The sequence below is a fragment of the Mirounga angustirostris genome, unplaced genomic scaffold, assembly GCF_029215605.1.
Source record: "Mirounga angustirostris isolate CCGP_5_RB_7025 unplaced genomic scaffold, mMirAng1.0.hap1 SCAF_1, whole genome shotgun sequence".
NCBI classification, from domain to species: domain Eukaryota; kingdom Metazoa; phylum Chordata; class Mammalia; order Carnivora; family Phocidae; genus Mirounga; species Mirounga angustirostris.
This window is the reverse complement of record NW_026991709.1, coordinates 161,589,876-161,610,793: the sequence shown is the minus strand read 5'-3', so window position 1 is coordinate 161,610,793 and position 20,918 is coordinate 161,589,876. Positions and strand designations below refer to the sequence as shown.

Below are 20,918 nucleotides of genomic sequence, written 5' to 3'. Positions count from 1 at the left end.
GTAGTAATAATAATAAAGCTACTTAACAGAACAGCTAACATTCATTGAACACTTAGTATGTGCTAAGAATGGCTCTAGCTTTTTACATGTATTCCCACTGAATCCTCCCAACAACCTACAAGTAAGGTACTATTCTTATTACCTCCATTTTGCAGATGAGGAAACTGAGGCACTGCTAAGTCCTACCCTTTGCCTGTGACTCAGCCTAGAGACCCTTTCCGGACACCTCTCCTACATTCTTCCACGCCCCACGGAACTCAGTTTTACACCTTGTTTTTCCCTACCTCTGGGCCTTTTTGGTTCCTGCAGGTCCCTATGCCAGCACTCCCCTATAATCTCCGTAAATGTCTCTAAGTCACACACTAATCCTGGGGGGGAGGGGGTTGCAGAGCACCAAGGTGGGCATCCTGATGCTCCGGATTTGCCAGCCTCCTCAGCCACACAGCCCACTGAAAGAAAAATCCACCCAGAAGGGGGGAGGGGCTGCCTTCCATGGCTGTCTCAAGCCTTGGGGAAATCCTGTGAGGGTCCCAGTGAGGGGGCTTGCTGGAGTGTTCTGAGGTCACATCTGGAGAAGGGAGAATGCTCAGGACTCGAAGGTGGCACCAGACTCCTGGAGAGCGTTGTCTCTGAAGTTCCTCCAGGCACCACCATCACAGACATTGTTGAGCCCCTGGGGACTCAGGTCAGGGTTTCCAGCACAGCCTTCAGCGGCCACTGGGAAATTCAAAGACAGCTCAGGGAGACATGGCTCATCTTTATCCCAGCTGTCAGCTGTGCTCCCACAGGAGGCAGAGAAGGGATAAAGATGGTGAGAGAGAGACAACACCAGCCAGGAAGAGGCGGGGAGAAGGTGGGACCAGACAGAAGTCCTCTGGCTCCCCCAGGACCCAGTGTCTGCCTCCAGTTCATGCTGACACCTGTCTTATTCTAGCTCCTGAAGCCAGGCTGCTGTGAGTCTGGCTTTGGCCTAGATGCTTTAAAAAAACTTTTAGTTTTGGAAGGAACCTTTGGTTTGCAGTTTGTAATACATTCACAGAAGCAGCATGTTATCTGGGAAGGCCCCGAACAAGAGATCAGGAAACCTGATTTCTACTGCAGACTTTGCCTCGAACCTGCTGATAACCCTCAGCAGGCGACGGCTTCTCCATGAGCTTTAGTTTTCCTTCCTGTGAGACAAAGCTCTCCTGCATAACTGGGACACTATACTCCCTGAATAGCCACTCTCGATGTCCCTCTCCCCCAGCCCCTGGCAACCATCATTCTAGCATCTGCTTCAACTGTTTTAGATTCCTCGTGTAAATGGAATGATGCAGTATTTGTCCCTCTGTGACTGGCTAACTTCACTTAGCACAATGTCCCCCAGGTTCATCCGTGCTATATCACGTGACGGGATTTCCTTCCTTTTTAAGGCTGAATAATATTCTGTTGTTTGAAGAGACCACACTTTGTTTACCCATTCATCTGTCAATGGACATTAAGAAGGTAGATTTCATGTGAAGTGTTCTTACCGCAATTAAAAACAAAACAAAACAGGGGCGCCTGGGTGACTCAGATGGTTAAGCATCTGCCTTTGGCTCAGGTCATGATCTCAGCATCCTGGGATCAAGCCCCGCATCAGACTCCCTGCTCAGCGGGGAGTCTGCTTCTCCCTCTCCTTCTGCCTGCCACTCTCTCTCTCTGATGAATGAATAAAATCTTTAAAAAACAAAACAAAACAAAGTGATATCAAAATGCCCCTGTCAGCTCTCTCAGCTTCTAGAATCCTAAGAGAGTGGTTATAACTGTGATTGGCAAGTTCTCACTGTTTGACAAGGCCAGTCATGGCTCATACAATATTCGGTCTTCCTGTCCTCACCATCTCACTTCAGGTCAAGAAAGGGCCAGCCATGACCTCAAGAAGCCAGTCAATGGCTAGATTCCATCCTGTCTGTTTGAGCCTCCTATGTACCCTCCTTCTCCTTTCCACTTCACTATATCCTACTCTCCTTTGTGGAGTATTAAGGCCTCACCTCCTGGAAGCCTTCCTGATTGCCCAGACTCTTAAGACTTGAGCCACTTACCCTGTTCGGAGCTTAGCTCACACAGCTGAGGACACTGGGGCTGCCCCACAACTGTTCTATCTCACAGGCAGCTATTGTTTCTAACTCCTGAGACAGAACATTCAGAAAAGAGCATAAAACATAAATGTAAGGTTTGGAGACTATCGTGTCAGCAGCGTTTTCACGCTCCACCTTGGCTGTGAGCGCCCCATGGTTGGGCACCCCACTGGCTTCTTTCCTGGCACTCGGAGGGCTGAGGGCCCTGTGGGGGCTCCATACAAACTGGCTGGCTGACGTACACAGGCCAGAGCTCAAACTTCAGTGAGCAGACACACGCTGCTGGGGATCCTGACGTGGTGAGTCTGGGGTGCTGCAGGTCTCCATGGCCAACTCTGGGCAACAGGGCTGCAGACTAGGTATACAGAGTAGCTGCCAGGAAACCAGGAAGGAGAAAGGGAGGGTGAGTGTGATGGAGGCCCCAATCCCACACTGGGGCCACGGGCACATCTAGACAAAGTGGAGAGGAAAATCAAGCCACAGAACAAGTTCTGAGGGTCAGGGCATCCTAACTGTCTCCGTACCTAGCCTGTTGGCTCCGGACAGTCCCCAAGCCCTCCAGGACTCTGAACAAGGGGTGTGGGACATGCAGGTGCCCTGGCCGCCTCCAGACCTGAGCCCCTGGTCTCTGAGAGTCTGCATCCCTCATCCTCTTCCAGTCACACTACCTTGAAATGTCTATTGTGTTAGTCTGCTGAACTGGCACACCCTCTGCATTATTACTGGGGAGCTGGTGAGAAGCTGGGCTGGCTCCCAGCTCTGCCCCTCACTGTGCAAAGTAAATTATACAGGACCAAACAAGGGTTTTCATTTTACTAAACTGTCATGCATCTAAGTTTGTTTTCCTTACTTGACTGCAGGAACTGAGTCTAATGTATTCATTTATTTATTAGTTTTTTCAAGAATATTTACTGAGTACTATTTTATGTGCCAGGCGGTAAGGACACAAATGTGAACAGAAGTGTGGCACTGGAGGTGCATGGGTGGCTCAGTCGGTGAAGCGTCTGCCTTTGGCTCAGGTCATGATCTCAGGGTCCTGGGATGGAGCCCCACCTCAGGCTCCCTGCTCAGCGGGGAGTCTGCTTCTCCCCTGCCCCTCCTCCCACCCCTCGTAAGCGCTCTCTCTCTCAAATAAATAAAATCTTAAAAAGAAACGTGGCCCTGCCCTCTTGGAGCTATTCTTACGGGGAAAGGCAACTGGCATGCAAGTAAGCAGAAAAAGAAAGACATAATCACAGCTTGAGATAAGTATGAGGAAGGAAGTAGACAGGAATGCTGCAACCGAGCACTGCAGAGTGAGCAGGGGAGACCTCTTTGAGGAGGTGATATTTAATTTGAAACCCTTAGCCAGCTGTGCAAAGGGTGGGATGAGTGCTTTAGGTGGAAGCAACTGCAAGTGCAAAGACCCTGAAGTGGGTTTGAAGAATGGATAGAACTTGTTTTTGAATCCTTCATGATGCCTGGCCAAAGGCCTTGGAGTTTGTTGATTTTCATTTGATCTGTGATTAACACATGACAATAGAAATGAAATGCCAGGGATTTCAAATCTTTAGAATCTGGTGCCAACACCCAGAATGGCAGACACAAGAGGGGAAGCAGGCCAAAGGGATGGGAAGATGCTGAGTTCAGTTTGGGATGTGCTGAGTCAGAGGTACAGTAGACCCTCTTTATCTTTGGGGGATATGTCTAAAGACTCCCAGAGGATGCCTGAAACCACAGATAGTGCCAAACCCCACATGAGCATACCTTGGAGATATTGTGGGTCTTTCCAGACCATTATAATAAAGCAAATATCGCAGTAAAGCTAGTCAAATGAGTTTTTTGGTTTCCTGGTGTATAAAAATTATGTTTACACCATTCTATATTTCTATTAAGTGTGAAAAGCATTACTCTAGAAAACAATGTATTTACCAAATGCTGAGTCGTAATCACTGGCCACAGATCACCATAACAAATACAATAATGATGAAAAGTTTGAAACACTGTGAGAATTACCAAAATGTGACACAGAGACACGAAATGAGTAAATGCTGCTGGAAAAATGGTGCCAACAGACTTGCTCACTGCAGGGTTGTCACAAACCTTCAATTTGTGAAGAATGCAGTACCTGCGAAGTACAACAAAGCAGAGTGCAATAAAACGCGGTATGCCTGTATATAGTATGTATTTTCCTAGGCACACACACCGATGATAAAGTTTAATTTATAAAGTAGGCACAGGGGGTGCCCGAGTGGCTCAGTGGGTTAAACGGCTGCCTTTGGCTCAGGTCATGATCCTGGAGCCTTGGGATCCTGGAGTCCTGGGATTGAGTCCTGCAGGGCGTCGGCAGGGAGCCTGCTTCTCCCTCTGCCTCTCCCCCTGCTCATGCAGGCACGTGGGCACTCTCTCAGATAAATAAATAAATAAATAACATCTTTTTTAAAAAATAAAGTAGGCACAGTAAGAGATCAATAGTAACTAGTAATAAAATAGGACAATTACAATAAAAGTTATGTGAATGTGGCCTCTCTAAAAATACCTTATATGGTACCTTATAGTACTGTACACACCCTGGTTCTTTTTGTGAGGATGTAAGATGATAAAATGCCTACACGATGACATGAAGTGACACAAATGATGTGGGTGCTGTGACCTGGTGTTAAGTGACTACTGGCCTTCTGAATCTATGTCAGAAAGAGGATCACCTGCTCCTAGATCAAACTCATCACAGGCAACTGAAACTACGGAAAGCAAAACTGTGAATAAGAGGGGACGACAGTATCTGTGGGCCTTCCAAGAAGGGACCAAAAGGTTAGCTGGAGGCTGGAGTGTGGGGCTGCAGAGAAGGGTCAGACCAGGAGGTCAGCTCCGGGAACAGCACCTGAGTAGGGCTGGCTGCTGGCCTGGAATGGGCTGCCTGAGCAGAGCACAGGATGATGGATGGGGATCAAAGAGCTCGGGCCTTGGGAAGTGAATGCCTGGTGTGGGGGCGCAGAGTTGGATAGTCAGAGAAGTACGAAGAGAACCAGGACAGAAGGTAGCCAGTGAAAACCAAGGGAAGAGGGAACTCCCAAGGTGAGAGGCCACCAGAGCTGAGGCTCAGGATGTGAGGCGGACAGCATGGAGACCCTGGCTTATGAGGTCAGGGAGGGTTGTGTAGGGCAGATGTGGGCAGGAAGGGAGGTGGGGGAGTGCGGAAGACGTGAGTACGTCTGTGGGCTGAGGGAGGTCCTAAAGAATCTCTGCAGCCCATCTCCCTCTCCTGTGCTCCGTCTACTGACCTGGTCTAGCTCTTGAGGCTCATTCCCGCCTTCCTGCCTCTGTGTTGCTGTTCTCTGCCCAGAATGCTGTCCCTAGACCTTGCCAGTTCTTGCTGGCTCATGCCATTCAGCTCCCTGCTGAAAGGTTTCCTCCCCTTCATAAAGGCCTTCTCTAAGAAACTAGAAGCCTTCCCCACTGCTGGTCGGAATGTAAAATGGGGCAGCCACTGTGGAAAATGGTATGGCAGTTCCTCAAAAAATTAAAAAGAGAATTACGTGATTTAGCAACTCCGCTTCTGGGAACATACACAAAAGAACTGGAAGCAATGTCTTGAAGAGACATCTGTGCACCATGTTCATGGCAGTATTACTCACAATAGCCCAATAGTGGAAGCAACCCAAGTCCCCATCGATGGATGAATGATACACAAAATGTGATGTGTACATACAAGTGGAATATTCTTCAGCCTTAAAAAGGAAGGAAACTGACACAGGCCACAACATGGATATGCCCTGGGGACATTATGCTCAGTGAAATAAACTAGTCACAGAGGGACAAATTCCACATGACCCCATCTCACTTCCATGACATCCCCAGAGCAGTCAAAATCGTAGAAGCAGAGAGCAGCATGGTGGTTGCCAGGGGCTGGGGAAGGGGGTGCGCAGTTAGTGTTTAATGGGGACAAAGTTTCAGTTTGGGGAGATGAAGGGTTCTGTGGATGGATGGTAGAGATGGTTGTATAACAGGGTGAATGTACTTAATGCCACTGAACTGGACACTTAAAAATAGTCAAGATGGTGGGGTTTTTTTTTTTTTTTTAAGATTTTTATTTATTTGACAGAGAGAGACACAGCGAGAGAGGGAACACAATCAGGGGGAGAGGGAGAAGCAGGCCTCCCGCGGAGCAGGGAGCCCGATGCGGGGCTCGATCCCAGGACCCTGGGATCATGACCCGAGCCGAAGGCAGACGCTTAACGACTGAGCCACCCAGGCGCCCCAAGATGGTGGGTTTTTATGTTATGTGTATTTTAACACAAATTTTTTAATTGGAAAAAAAGCCTTCTCTAGCCTCTCCGCCCAAATTTCCCCCCTCGTCCCACCCCTGGCGCCCTGCTCCCACCACCAAGGTTTGTTCTGTGTGTTTGATGCTCTAGCACTTTCACTGCCTAAACCCACCTGAGGAGCCTTCTAACTGAACATCTCCTTCACTCGAGTAGAAACTCCACCAGGGCAGGGAGGCACCTGGTCTGTCTTATGGCTATTGTATCTTAAGCCCTTAGAAGGGTGCCTGGCACATAGTAGGTGCTCAGTGAGTACTTAGTAAATAAATTTCTGCTGAGAAGAGGGACGGGGAGAAACTGAGTGAGGATACAGAGAGAAGGTGCAGAAGGGAGGGAGTTCATGTTTGCCAGGGGACAAGGTTGTTTTCTGGGAAGGAACAGGCTGCAGCCTGCAGGCTTAGGAGGGCCTCCCAGGGACTAGGAGGAGTGAGCACATGCCATGGAGCCAATGTTCAGGGCTGCAAAATGGTTGAGAAGACTGGCATGGAGAAAGCATGTGTCGACATTTCAGCCAGGTGGGGGACTGGTCTAGTGGAAATAACCAGGGTTCAAGCAGATCGTTAGGGCAAGGTGGCGGGTGCAAGGCCTGGGGGCATGAGGCCAGCAAGAAGGCCCAGACCAGGCCGCCTGGACCATGCATGCAGCCAGGGAAAAGAGGACCTGTCTGGGTGGGGCCCGGGAGGACATCATGGCAGGACAGGCCTGTTCCAGAGGACAGGGCAAACTTCGGCCTGTGCTCGAGGGTGGACCCGTCGGGGAAACGTGGTGACAACAGGACTCAGACAAAGGGAGGAGGAGGTGGAGGGACAAGGTGGCTCAGAGAGGTCACGAACTCCTGGGCTGGTCTACAGGGAGCTGGTATTTAGCTTGAAAAGTCTCGGTTAGTCTGAAAACTGGGCTTGCTGTCAGGGAGGAGTGACATGCCAAGACAGCCTTTGTCTCCTTTCACAGCTGGATCTGTTTTTATGTCCTTCTTGCTTTTCTTTTTTTGCCCCCTCTTTCCTTTAACCCACACCCCCTGAATATCTCTGAGTGGAAGAGAGGGAGAAGTCTCACCTGTCTCAGACAGGCAGGTGGACAGCTGGGTTCAGCTTCCGGTCCTGCTCCAAGTCTCTCTCTGATGCAGCCACCTCAAAACATCGGGAAGACTGAAGCTCACCACCTCACATCTGTTTTTACATCAAACTCTAGGAAGCGTGGGGCTCACCCCAAACACACCTTCTGAGGCCCCGGGAAAGCAATTCCACTATCATTCACACTTTCCCTAGGTCTGCTCCTTGGAGGTGGCTGGAAATGGGAAATCTGGCTCCTTTTCCCTGCTCCATGTGGCGGAGGCACAGAGCGGGAGAGGTCTTTGCCTTCTGGGGAAGTAGACTTTTCAGAGACGGTGGAAGATGAAAGAATGAGGAGTGAATGCTCCTTCTCCCCACCCCCCCGACCACCCAAACTTCTACAGCAAGAAGGAGCCAGGAAAGATTGCTCCCTCCCTCCCTCCTCCTCCAAGAAGGAGCCAGGAAAGAAAAATCTCCCTTCACAGCTGCACATGGCCCGGCAGTTGGCGAACTCTCCCACACTGAGGGCTGCCAGGAGGAGGTGCACTGTCACGGCCTCTTGGGGGTCACTGTGGCAGCAGGTACGAAGCCTGAAAATGCGCCTCTCTGAGCCACCAATCCCCTTGTGAGATCTACCCTAGAGAGAAGCATGTGCATATGGAGGTGTGTGAACAAGTACAATGTAATACTGTTGGTAGAGCCTAAAAATTAGAAACACTGTAAAGGTCCCTCAGCAGGGGGATAGCAAAACAAAGGACAGCACACCCATAAATGGGAATACCATACAGCAGTTAAAAAAAAATCAGAACGCTATGTAGCAATATGCAAAAATCTCTGTAAGATACCAGTGAGTGAATGCAACCAAGTTACCCAGGTTTCTTACAGTTTGATATGATTCAACATATGTAAACAACGACTCCACAAAGAATACCTAATCCATTTTCCACTCATACTGAATGATACACATAGGTGAATACAGGGAAAAGGTTCTGGAAGATACACACCAAACTGCATACCACAGCTACCTCCTTGGGGACACAGGAACTAGGAATGAGTACCCCAGGGCATCTAACCCTCACCTGTAATGACTTCACACTTTATGAGGAGAATCCAGCAGAGCATACCTCATGCAACGAAAACTTGATTTTTAAAGGTGATTGCCACTGTGGTTCATTATGAAAGCCTCGAGGGCAGAAGGGAAGGGATGCTCAGTACATCTGCTAGGTGAGAAGGCTGGGCTCCCAAGGGCGAACTGACCAGCCACGAGGAGTCTACACCCACGCTTCTCCGTCTGTGCTCTCAGTGACAGAATGCTAGCGGGCCCTGCCTTTGGCTGGCCACTGATTGGTTCTCTGTAGCTCTGGTTCCAGGGCACATAAGGGGTCCCTGTCCCAGGCAGGAGCTGCTTCAGTTCTGCAACCCTGCCGTTATCACTGAGCTTGACTGGACCCTGTGCAGGGTGCTTCCCTGTCCTACCACGGTCCCACCCACTCTGACCTTTGTGTGTTTTACTGCATGCCAGGCATTCGTCTCCTCATATTTATTTATTCTCAGAACTACTGTGAAGTAGGCACCACTATTGTTTTCCCAGTCTCACAGAAGGGGAAACGGAGGAACAGAGTGCTTAAGAAATTGTCCATTTGCTAGTGACTCAGCTAGCAAGCGTCAAAGCTGAGTTTGAACCTCTCATTCCCTATGCTACCCCACCTCCTGCAAGCTCCTGGGGATGTCCATGCAGCGGCCTGGAGATCACAAGGCTGGGAAACTGAACCAGATGACCACCAATGTCCAGGGCCCTAGGACTTCATGTCTTTGCAATGGTCCTGAGCAAATAGGACCCTCCCTTCTCCCTCTCTGCCTCCCAGACAGGAACAACAGATAGTTATTATGCCCCTACTATGTGCTGGCACTTTTATATCAGTGCCCTCATTCAACCCTCCCCCAGCCCAGTTACTATTCATGTTCTCATTTTACAGATGGGGAAGTTGAGGTCCTATAATGGGAAGTGACTGGCCAGTGGTTACACAGCTGGAGGAGGAGATGCAGGTGGTCCCAGAGGAAGGTTTAACAGAGAACCTGGTGCTATGGTGGGGAACCAGCACCAGGTGGGGGACCTTGAGATACAGAAAGTATGCCCCACTGCTCTGTCAGCCCTTCAACTCTTCCTGGCCTGGTACCCAGACCCAATTCCCAACTTCAGAGTGGGGACCAAATCCCAACTTCAGAGTGGGGACCAAATCCCAAATAGCAACTATCTTTTTGCTCCCAGGCTCCACGACTCCAGGGGATGCCCAGAAAAGCCACAATCATCTCTAACTGGCACCACTAACTCAAAGCTCCTTTCCCTTGCCCTCAAGGAGGCAACAGTTCTTTTGGGGGAGAGGACAAGAAGTGGAGAGGTAAGAGAAGTCTTCCAGGGCTACAGGGGGAAAACAAACAAACAAACACAGGGCTTGGAGCCAGCCAGACCTGGTTTTGAGTCCAACCCCTTCAGTCACTAGCAGAGTGGCCTTGGGCAATTTACTTAATTTCTGTGTCCACCACCACACCACAGGGGTGGTGGTATTGACCTTGAACTGGTTGCAAGGAGTGAAAGAGGCATGGATTGCGGAAGACAATACACTCTATCCAGAGACGGAGAGGAAGGGTCAGAAGCCACACGGGCGAAGGACTGAAGAGGAGCTGGGTGGGAAAACCCCTTTCAGCATTCCCACAGCCCTGGGGGGGGGGGGACTTTATGAAGACCCTGAGCAGAGAGATAAATGAACTGAAATCAAGGGTATGAAAACAAAATGAAAGACCTGACCATTTAGACAAAGCTTGGCAAGTGCCAGGCACTTCTGCTGAGCGCTTCACAGGAGCAGTCTTTAATCAACGTGATATGCCTATGCCAGCCTTGGAAGGAGAGGATGACAAAGAGTGGGAGACAGACACCAGATGAGGTGCCCGAAGGAGGCTAGTCAGGTAGGAGGTGATGCTCCTTGGCCTCCCCAGCTACTCCTCTGCAGACAGGTGGGGCCCAGAAGATGGGGTGGGGGAAATGTCAAGCTGGTCTCAACCTTCCTAGCCTGTCTCCCTGCAGCTGGGGTGTCCCTCGGGGTCTAAATTCCTGGCCCCCAGCACCTCATGGTGTTTGCTGGATGACACGGAGTAACAGCTGTATGATCCTGGGCAAGTTCTTCACTTCTCTGTTTCGGGACAAACCCAAGCTCCAAGAAGCAGTGTGTGGAAGGACTACAATAAGCCAGCGAGTGGAAGTGAGGCACAGGCTCCCATGCACCCTAGGCGAGCATATATAATTATCACCATGCCCCAGTGCCCACTAAGAGGTCTGGGCTGCCACTGTGACTTGGTCCCTACACCAGGGACCCAACTCACCGTCTGCCTCCAGACAAACAACAGCTCTTCTCTCAGCCCCTAAGCACCACCGCAGGGTATGGGAAACCAACTTTCATTCCAAAACTGCCTTCAGTTAATGAAACTCACACACTTCCCTTAACTGTCCTCATGATTCCCACCCCACTTCACAGATGAGGAAACTGAGGTCCAGATGCCTGAGGTTATTAGAATCCAGGTCTGTCTTGATCCAAACCAATTCTATTTCACTTCATCCCCAAGGGCTCTGGGAAGCCCCAAACTTCCTGAGACCCAGAAGTCAGCAGGAGCATTCACCCCGCATCACCAGTGCAGGGCCCCGTGTCTCCTCATGCTTCTTACCGCTGCAGCCTCAGCTGTGCCATGACTCGGCCTCTGTATCCAACCTGGGGCCAGCCGTTGGGAAATAGCTCCCTCCTCACCAACAGGGGGTACGCTGGTCATCACCGTCCTTTCTCGGCCTGTACGTCTCTGACTCCCCACAACCCACTGGGCCCTTGCCCACGGCGGGGCACCCTACCTTGTGGGTGAGGCTGGGGTCTCTTGGAACACTCTCCTCCTCCTCCGAGCTTCCCTGTTCTTCATCCGATGATAGGTCCTCTTTGGGGGCTGCCGCCGAGATGGGGCAGACCTTATAAGGTTCTGTGTAGGCGCTGGGGTCAGAGCAGAGGAAAGAGAGGGTCAGAGCTCCTTGTCTAGCAAAGGCAAAGTGAATACACCAGGGGCCCTATTAATGCCACAAGCCATTAACGAGTGCTCCGTGTGCAAAGCTCCATGCCTGCCCTCCATGGGGACCTAGAACTGAGTAAGACACAAGCCCAACTGTCCCTACATGCTCCCACTCCAGCCATCCTGGCCTCTTCGTAGTTCCCTGAATGTACCATGCTCTTTGCTGCCTAAGTGCCCTTACACATGCTAAGACAGACCTGTCTCTCTGTTAGATACGAGGCAGGCTGTGATGCTGGAGGGTACAAATAATTACTGTGAGGGCAAGAGATGTTCAATCTGATTGGTCCGGCAGTCTGGACTGGCCTGGTCAGGCAGCAGAGTCCGTTCCCAAGGTGGCCATGTCCTCTGGGCCTGAATGAGGGATGCAGTGATGCAGTACGCTCCAGGATGTGCATTCTAGACCCTGGTCCCTGCCTTGTCATCAGCTAGATCATGGACAAGACACAACTCAGGGTATCAGTTTCCACCTTGGGGGATAATGATACCTATTTCATTTTCTTGGCTGGTGCTGTGAGGATCAATGCTTGCACAGGTGAGATAACAAACTCATATGTATACAACTATGACTATGACCTAGGCATTGCCATTAATTAATTAACCACACTTATTCAATACATGTTTATTGATTGCCTGCTTTACGCCAGGCATAGAGATAGGCAGAGGGTAACACAGTGGCAAATAAAGCAGACACGGTCCCTGTTTCAAAAAAGGAACCATGAATATATGAGCATAAATTATGATACGTGAAGGAGAAGAAGGAATAATAAGGGGGAACTGTTTGGACAGGTCAGAGAGGACTTCTCTGAGGCTGTGAGCAGGAGGAGAAGGAGCTCTGTGACAGCACAGGGAAGTTTCCAGGAGAAGCAGCATGTGACAAACCAACCTGGAGTAGAAGAACCCTCCTTTCTCTGACTTCAAAACTATCCCCACGGAGGAGGCTCTAACCCCATGACAACCACCTCCTTGCTCTGCTCCCTGCTCCGGGTCTCCCTCTCCACCCAGCAGAGTGGTTGCTTCACAACAGGCATCAGGCCACGCTCCTCTCCTACTTGGAAACCTTCAATAGCTCTCTCCTGCCATGGGCAATGTGGTCCCAGACAACTTCTCACAAAATTTCTGCTCATGCTCAAAATCCAGGCATTTGGTCTTATTAAATTCTTTTTTTAAAAAAATTCTGTTTATTTATTTGAGAGAGAGAGAGTAAGCACGAGCAGGAGGAGCAGAGGGAGAGAGCATCTCAAGCAGACTCCATGCTGAGCGCGGAGCCTGATGCGGGGCTCAATCTCACGACCTGAGCTGAACCAAGAGTCAGATAGTCAACCAACTGTGCCACCCAGGTACCCCGGTCTTATTAAATTCTAATCAAATACTTATTTCTGCCCTCTGGGAATCCCACAACGAGGTGCAGGAATAATGGATGGATGGATGGATGGATGGATGGATGGATGGACAGACTGGAGGAGAGGAGGGAGCGTCCAATTGCTGGAGTGGCTGGGCCAATGTTAGCCCAGGCCTCATGTGGGCAGGGACACTGTTCTTACCGCAGGGAGAAGCATGGCCAGGGTAGGGGATATCAGGAGTAGAGAAACTGAGCCTTAGGCTACAGTGGCCCTAGGGGCCACCTTGGAGCTCTTTCTCAACTACTGCAGGAGCCAGAACTGGGGATACCTATCTCCAGGACACCTGGAACCCAAGAAACAAGGGGCTGTGTCAGGAGCAGGACAGGCATCCCCCGGTCCACACTGGGGCCATGAGGTCAGACCCACCAGGACAAGGTGGCCTACTCCTGCCTGGGCTTCCGTGGACAAACTGTGTGTGGCAGCAACTGTAGCCTGCTCTTGCGTGCAGATACACAAACTAAGTCCTGACCCGGGCTGAGCCATAATTCACTCTACTATCCAACTGGCTACCCTTCTGATCAGACCTCTTTCTTCTTTTTCAGAATTGACTTTGTTGTCCTTTTCTTTCAAACCATGAGAGCAAACAGTGGATTTGCAGCAAGCCCTATACCACCGCTGAGGTGTAAAAAGGCTTGTGAGCACCTCCCCTCCTAGGACCCCCCTACACCTCCTTCACTGCCCCTTTCTACACTGCCAGGGGCCACTGGGGGTCAGGGGAACACCACACTTGCTTTAGGGAGCTCAGAGCCTCCTTCAGGAAAGTGACTGCATAGACCAGTCTCCTGGAGGAGCCCCAGCTCCCTTCCCTCTAGAGCCTCTTGAGTCAATTTGCACCGTGTGTGTCCTAAGACAGTGAGTGGAGGCTTTCTCCCCCTGCAAGAGGAATGACCACATTAAGCCCCAGCAGGAGCCCATTATGCTCTGTGGAGGATAACTACTAGTGGTGAGGGATGGAGCAGTTAACTGTGTCCTTGGACGGTTCTTCCTCCATATTAAGGAAAAGAAGGTAGATGCCAGGCCTCTCTAAAATGCACTGTGGAGGGAAGGATTCCCAGCCAAGCCTCCCACGGGTGAAGGGTACCACCATCTTCCCAGGCAGCAAGCTGGAAATCTCAGCATTTCCTCGCATAGCCAGCTTCTACTTGAACACAAAATCTCTCCCGAATTTACCTTTAAGTCTTCTCTGACTCCACTGGCATCTGTCATAGCTCTGTGGCCCAAGCCATCTCTTGCCTGGACGTCTGTGACGATGGCTTTCCTGTTCTCTCCCATTCCACCCTGGCTGGCCTCCAATCTGTTCCCCACCCAGCAGCCAGAGGAAACCTCCTCAAAACCCAATCTGATTGTGTCACCCTCTCGCTTAATTGTTCAGGGATATTCTGGTGCCATTGGGATTCAGCCCCAACAGCTCAGGCTGTCGGGCGAGGCTCTGCTCGACTTGGGATGTAAAAAAGTGGGTGCCCTTGGGCCTTGAGGTTGCCAGCAGAGGGTTGGATTCCACAAAACAGAGCCATGGGTGACACTGGGGAGACTGTCATGGAAGCCAAACCCCCAGAAAGGGGGGGGGGTTGGCTCAAGGTCATGTGGCAAATCTGGACCAATACACATTGCCTCAGAGAATGCCTCTCCCTCATCAGAATGCCTGATCCCATTTTAGAGATATGAAAACAGAGGCCCAGTCAGGTTCCCATAGTGCACCAATGTGTGGAGCTGGGTCTCAGGTTACCAGGCAAAATGGGGCTTTGTTTTTATTGTCTGTGTTATTATTTTATTTTCTGTTTGAGAGGTGGTAATGGGCAGAGATTAGAGCTCATACTCTTGAGTCAGATTGCCTGCATTCAAATTCTGTCTCAGCTCAGTACTGGCTGTGTTTAACTTCACCAAGCCTCAGGGGTGCCTAATTCACTGAGCTGTTGGGAGGATTCAATGAGTTACATAATGTAAGACACTTAGAACCATGCCCAACACATAACTCACTAAATGGGAGCTCTCTCCATTACCAGTTCAGCTCTAGCTGCATACAGCTGTTCTACTATTTACCTACTGTTGTCTTTTTTTTTTTTTTGAAGATTTTATTTATTTATTTGACAGAGAAAGACACAGCGAGAGAGGGAACACAAGCAGGAGGAGCGTGAGAGGGAGAAGCAGGCTTCCCGTCAAGCAGGGAGCCCGATTTGGTGCCCGATCCCAGGACCCTGGGATCACGACCTGAGCTGAAGGTAGACACTTAACGACTAAGCCACCCAGGCGCCCCTACTTACTGTTGTCTTTCCACCCAGGCGCCCCTACCTACTGTTGTCTTTAAGTCGACTCATTTTTAACATATGCTAACACTATGACCTCACCCCAAGTGATAACACCCATGAAATCACAGTATGTGACTTCATATAATTATTACTCCGTAACAGTTTGACTAACATTATGTTGCTCACCATTGGAGACCCACAGACCTCACAGAGATAAACACAGTTAACTCTGACCCACCGACCATCCATCTGAAACCAGCCTCAGCTATGGCCAGAAATATGGCCATGATCTTTTATTCTACTTCCTCTGACTTCAGTTTTCAAGAAAGATCTAGAATGGAATTCAGGAGACAAAGGTTTGGGTGTTATGATATTTCTGATTCCTTTATTTCACTGTCCTATTTAGGGATTGTGAACACAACAATGTAGATAAACTGTCACTAAAAATATGCTTTCACAATATAAAAGAGCAAGTATAATCCAATGCCTTTGCAGATTCAATGGAAGTTGTAGTGACAGACCTGATTTTGGATAGAAGTCATTCACTTAATAAGCAAAGAAAATATTCTAACACCACAAGGGTCAACAGAGCTGCCCCTACAGATCCTTCATATTTGCTACCAGGCTGATCTTCAAATACAGAGAAGAAAACAGCTCTGAGAAATGTTTTTGACAACTTCCACCCAAACGTTCCAACAGGCCCTAGTAGAACTTGTGTCCTGTGTAACCACTTCTTCCCTTGGGGAAACAGACTCGGAACCGTGACATATCCCATCCATCTCACCAGTCTGTCAACATAAACCTCTCAGATGGGTCCTTTGCAAAGGCTGTGACACTCTGTATTTTTAGCTGCATGGTTCCTGTCGGTTTTTTCAGTCATTCAAAAAAAAAAATACCTATTAAGAATCCTTTGTGTTTTAGACTCTAAACTACAGGTACTGGTGAACAAATAGATATTATGGATAATGCCCATTATAATCATAACTGAAATGCTGTCTCCAGATAGCTTATTTGACCATAACAATATATTACATATGAGAAAGCCTTCTAAACCCACCCACCTACCCATCTATATATTCTTTCATGTACTTACCCATTCATGTATCCATCCCTCCACCCATTGATTCATCTATCCAACCACCCATCCACTTAGCCATCCGTCCGTGCATCCATTTGTTCACCCCCCCATCTGGCCATCCTTCTATCTCCATCCAATCATCCGTCTCTCACTTATTCAACAAATAGGAATTAGCATGTACTTCAAGGAGCTAACACATGGAGAAGTTAAAGATGACTAAAGCACTATCTCTGGTCTCAAAAAAAGTACAGTGCAGAAGTACTAGTCAAGAGGGTGGGCTCAGAAGTCAGGCTGATTGGTTTGAATCCCAGCTCTATCACTTCAAGCAAGTTACTTAACCTTTCCATGCCTTCGGTTTTTGTGTGTTTGTTTTTAAATCTGTAAATCAAGGGAGATGACACATGCCAGGAAAAATCAGCAAAAGGGTTAGGCAGTCAGGACTGTAAGTTTAGAGACCAAGTGGCCTGGAATTCTGGCATCAGATCAGAGTCACTCTGACTTTGGGCAAGTCACCCAATCTCTCTGTTTCCCATCTGTAAAGTGGGGATGACTATGTAGGTTCATTGTGGGATTAAATGAGAACACAAAGGGGAAAGCTGCCACTGCCTGGCATGCAGTAGGTCCTTTCTGGCCAGCCCACAAAAGGGCCAAATTCTAAACCCCCAGTCTAGTCTCCACAGAGCTGTATCCTCCCTCTGAGTCGATCTGTGTTTTAAAAGCAACATAAATTAAAGCTGCCCAGAGCTCATTACCTTAAATGACCCTCCAAATGAGCACAGTCTTTTCCAGCAGCCTAGAGTCGTAAAAGGACATGTGCATCCATGTGGGGGGACAAACAGTTTGTAACCCAGCCCAGGGCTGTCCAGCTCTGCCCATTAAATCCCGTCCTAGTGACACTCACTGAGAGCCATAACCCTAAGCACAGCCAGAATGGGTTAATAACTCATAAAAAAGGAACGCTTGCCTCATTGAGAAACTGTCGGTGGGCACTCTGGCCCCAGACTCCATCCTTGCTCGTACAATGATATGTATGAAGGAGGCCAGATTGCAGATGTAACATCCTTTGGCTCCTCTGACATAGGCTGGGACCGTTCTGAAGTTTGCCAGCTCAGTGAGGAAGGGCAGGGGGCTTCAGGGCTGCTCACTGGGAGCTGGAAAGTTAGAGATGGAGGAGACAAGATGACTACCCTAATTAGCAGAGCAGCTGAAAGACCTTGGAAGTGGATGGAGGGAAGGGCTGGCTGCACAACCAGGGATTTCCAAACCCTCAGACATTCAAGCCTGCCCCCTGCCTACTCCCCACACCCCCTCACCTCCAGGCACCTTCACAGTTCACTTGATCCCTCCAGACCTTCCCCAGGTGACACCTTCTGCTCTGAGACTTCCTTGTCACTCAGAATTGACCCCTCCCATGTCCCCCTGCCTCAAAGGGACGTTGAGACTTTGACAGATAGAGATATCATCTGCACTGTAACTGGGAACCTTCCATCTGATACAGTGGAAACTGCTTAAGATGGGGGTCAGAGACCCAGGAGTCCTGGATTCACAACTAACCCAATGCATGATCTGGGCTACATGACTGTCAAGGTGGGCCTCAGTTTCCACACCTGTAAAATGCAGGTGGAGAACCAGACCCCCAGGCATGTGAAGCCATGTGCTGAGACCAGATGGCATGCATCCCACAGCCTAAAAGCAGCTGCCTGTCTGTCTCCACACCACTGGAGTGAATCTCTGCTTTGTTCCCTCTTGGAGGGAATGCATCCTGCACCCAGGGTCAGCCAAGGGATAGCACTTGTAATGGTTCCCAGAAACATGATTGAAGGAGAGGCTTTTTTAAAAATTCAATTTCCATCTTTCACTAAGTAAAAACAGAAGTCCATCCTTGCTCTCAGTCCTGACATCCCCACTCCTCTTCTTGAAATACAGCATCAATGGTTTGGAAGAATTTGTTTTCTTGTTACAATAGTTTTACTGAGATATAATTCACATATCGTAAAATTTTGCTCTTTTAAAGTGTACAATTCAGAGCTTTTTAGTGTATCCCCAGAATTATGCAATCATCATCACTACTTAATTTTAGAACATTTTCATCAACCCCAAAAGAAACTCCATACCATTCAGTAGTCAATCAATAGGACTGGCCCCCAATTCCAGGCAACCACTAATTTACTGTCTGTCTCTATGGATTTGTCTTATTCTGGACATTTCATATAAATGGAATCCTACAATCCTTTTGTGTGTAGCTGCTTTAACTTTGCATAATGTTTTCAAGGTTCATCAATGGTATAGCGTGTATCAGTACTCATTCCATTTCATGGCCAAATAATACTGCACTCTAAGTCTGTACCACGTTTTGTTTTTCCATTCACCTATGGATAGACATTTTGATTGCTTCCACTTTTTGGCTATTATGAAGAGTGCTTCTATGAACATTCATGTGAAAGTTTTTTTATGTGGACATATGTTTTCATTTCTCTTGCATCTATATATAGGAGTAGAACTGCTAGGTCATATGGTAACTCTATGTTTAAGATTTTGAGGAACTGCCAGACTGTTTTTTGGCCATACCATTTGACATTCCCACTGGCAATGTTGAGGGTTTCAATTTCTCAACATCCTCATCAATACTTGTTATTGTCTGTCTTTTTAATTTTAGCCTTCCCAGTGGGTCTGAAGTGGTTTTATAGGGATTTTAAAGGAATTTCGTTCTCCTTGATTCCAGTTCAGCCCCCTCCTGCTCCAAACAAACATCTTTCTTATCTAGCCACAGGGAAACATAACTGTTAACTATGAAGGCTTTCTTTTCAGATAATCCATGAAAATTCACAGGTCCAGGGGGAAAAATTTAATACTTTTGGAAGACCTGCAGAAGCTCCATAAAATGATAGACTAATATAAAGAGGTAACATACTAGAGAAAAATCATCAGTCAGAGCCCCAAACTCATCGGAGTGATCATCTCTCAGGTTCCAGCTTTGGGAAGCAGTTAGTACCCTTCTGTAACTTGAGGGGATGAAGACAGCAGAGGAAGAGTCCTGCATTTCTGGCCCTTAGCAGTAGCCACACTGCTGGCCACGGGCCTGGCTCTGCCCCTGACCCCCTAGCATTGCAACTATCTCTGGGGCCCCAGCAAAGGATAATGTTAAAGGACACATTTCACCTTCTGAGGGCAGGATGTGGTTCTGCCACTTGTCAGCCCAATGACCCTAGGCCAGTCACTTAACCTGCCCAGCTTCCTCCTTTGTAAAAGGGAGATGGTAACAGTACCTACCTTCCCAGGGTCTAGGCGATGATGTCTGTGAATGAGGTGGGTGAACTGCTCAGCACAGTGCCTGGCAGTTTTACCTGCTACAATCACCTGAGCTAAAGGCCAGGGCTGAATTAACCAGGCAGAGTTCCTCAAGGTCACAAAGACCCAGGTTCTAGTCCTACCTCTGCGACCAGCTTGCTGTGTGACACTGGGTGGGCCCTTTCCTCTCTCTGGACCTCAGCTTCCTCATCTGTAAAAAAGGGAGTTAGAGGACCTCTAAAGGCCCTTCCCACCACGACGTTCTGTGACTTTATGTCCAAGGGGTCCTCCCCGAAGCTGAGGAACTCTGTCCTAGTGAATCCTGCACATGTCTGCCTTCCTCAGCCATTACATGCAGCCAAACCACCGACTCACTGGCCCATGCACACCTCTTGCTACCCCCCCACCCCCGAAGTCTACACACACACCAGCTCTTTCAGGAAGCCTCCTGCACCTCTCCTGCTGGAAGGGGCTCCCATCACAGTTTACATTTTGTGACTACAGTTATTTATGTTCCCATATTAGCTTCCCCATCAGCCACAGTTCTTTCAGGGAGGGAGATCCTCAGCTTGCTGTGCACTCTGCATCTTCCATGATGGCACACAGTGGGTGCACAACAAACATGTGCTGAACGACTCATCCTACCCCAGCTAATTTATCTGACTCCCCACTAGCCTGTCAGTGACGGCCTCCGCATTCCTCCCTATTCAGCAGGTGCTCAACACCTTTGGTAGAAATGGTACCAGCAGGGGCTGGCACCACTGAGAATGCTGTGGCCAGCCAAGTCTTAATGGATAAACGGGCTTTCTTACTAATTAGGCCCTCATTTTATATTACCTTGAGAATGGCCGTGGGGTAGGGGTTGAAAGAAGCACCCTGTGGGGTGGCTGTTGTTCAGCCATAGGTTCAGTGGATGCTGAAAGCTGGTGGCTGGGATTGCCTCAGTTTCCTCACCTGGAAGATGGGCTCCACCGCTGCTGGTCCGAAGCACCCAGCCCAGAGCAGGAGGAGACTGGGACACATGGTTCTCCTATCACCTCTGCTCTGGGATTCGGAATAAGTGAGAACACAGGAGGGGCAGAGGGAGGGGAGCCAGCGCGGCCACCTCAGGAAGCTGGAGAGGCTGTGGTGGCGGGAGGTTCATGAAGAACACTGTGATTCTATAACCGCACACCACGTCTGAAGCTGCCAGGAGCTAGGAGGGGGGTCCTCTGCGGCTTCTTTGGATGGTGGTCTGAGAAACAATCCCCTTCTCCCCCCCTTCCCTTCCACGAGGACGCGGCTAGCCAATAATAACTGGGGGAGCCGCAGTAGTAGCAGACGTAGGGCCAGTGACTTGGGTGCTACTTC

The 20,918-nt window shown here is 49.2% G+C and overlaps 1 protein-coding gene across 5 annotated transcripts in view; it reads right to left on the bottom strand.

Moving 5' to 3' along the window:
- FGD5 (FYVE, RhoGEF and PH domain containing 5) overlaps positions 1–20,918 on the bottom strand; it is a 124,482-nt gene that overhangs the window by 61,780 nt on the left and 41,784 nt on the right. For all 5 annotated transcript variants that reach the window (XR_010411616.1, XM_045904280.3, XM_045904277.3 and 2 more), the window contains exon 3: positions 11,348–11,480. Coding sequence is in view for 4 of the 5 variants with exons in the window: in XM_045904280.3 (XP_045760236.2) it covers positions 11,348–11,480 (133 nt within the window). In the remaining variant the exon portion in view is untranslated. The remainder of the gene's footprint in view (positions 1–11,347; positions 11,481–20,918) is intronic.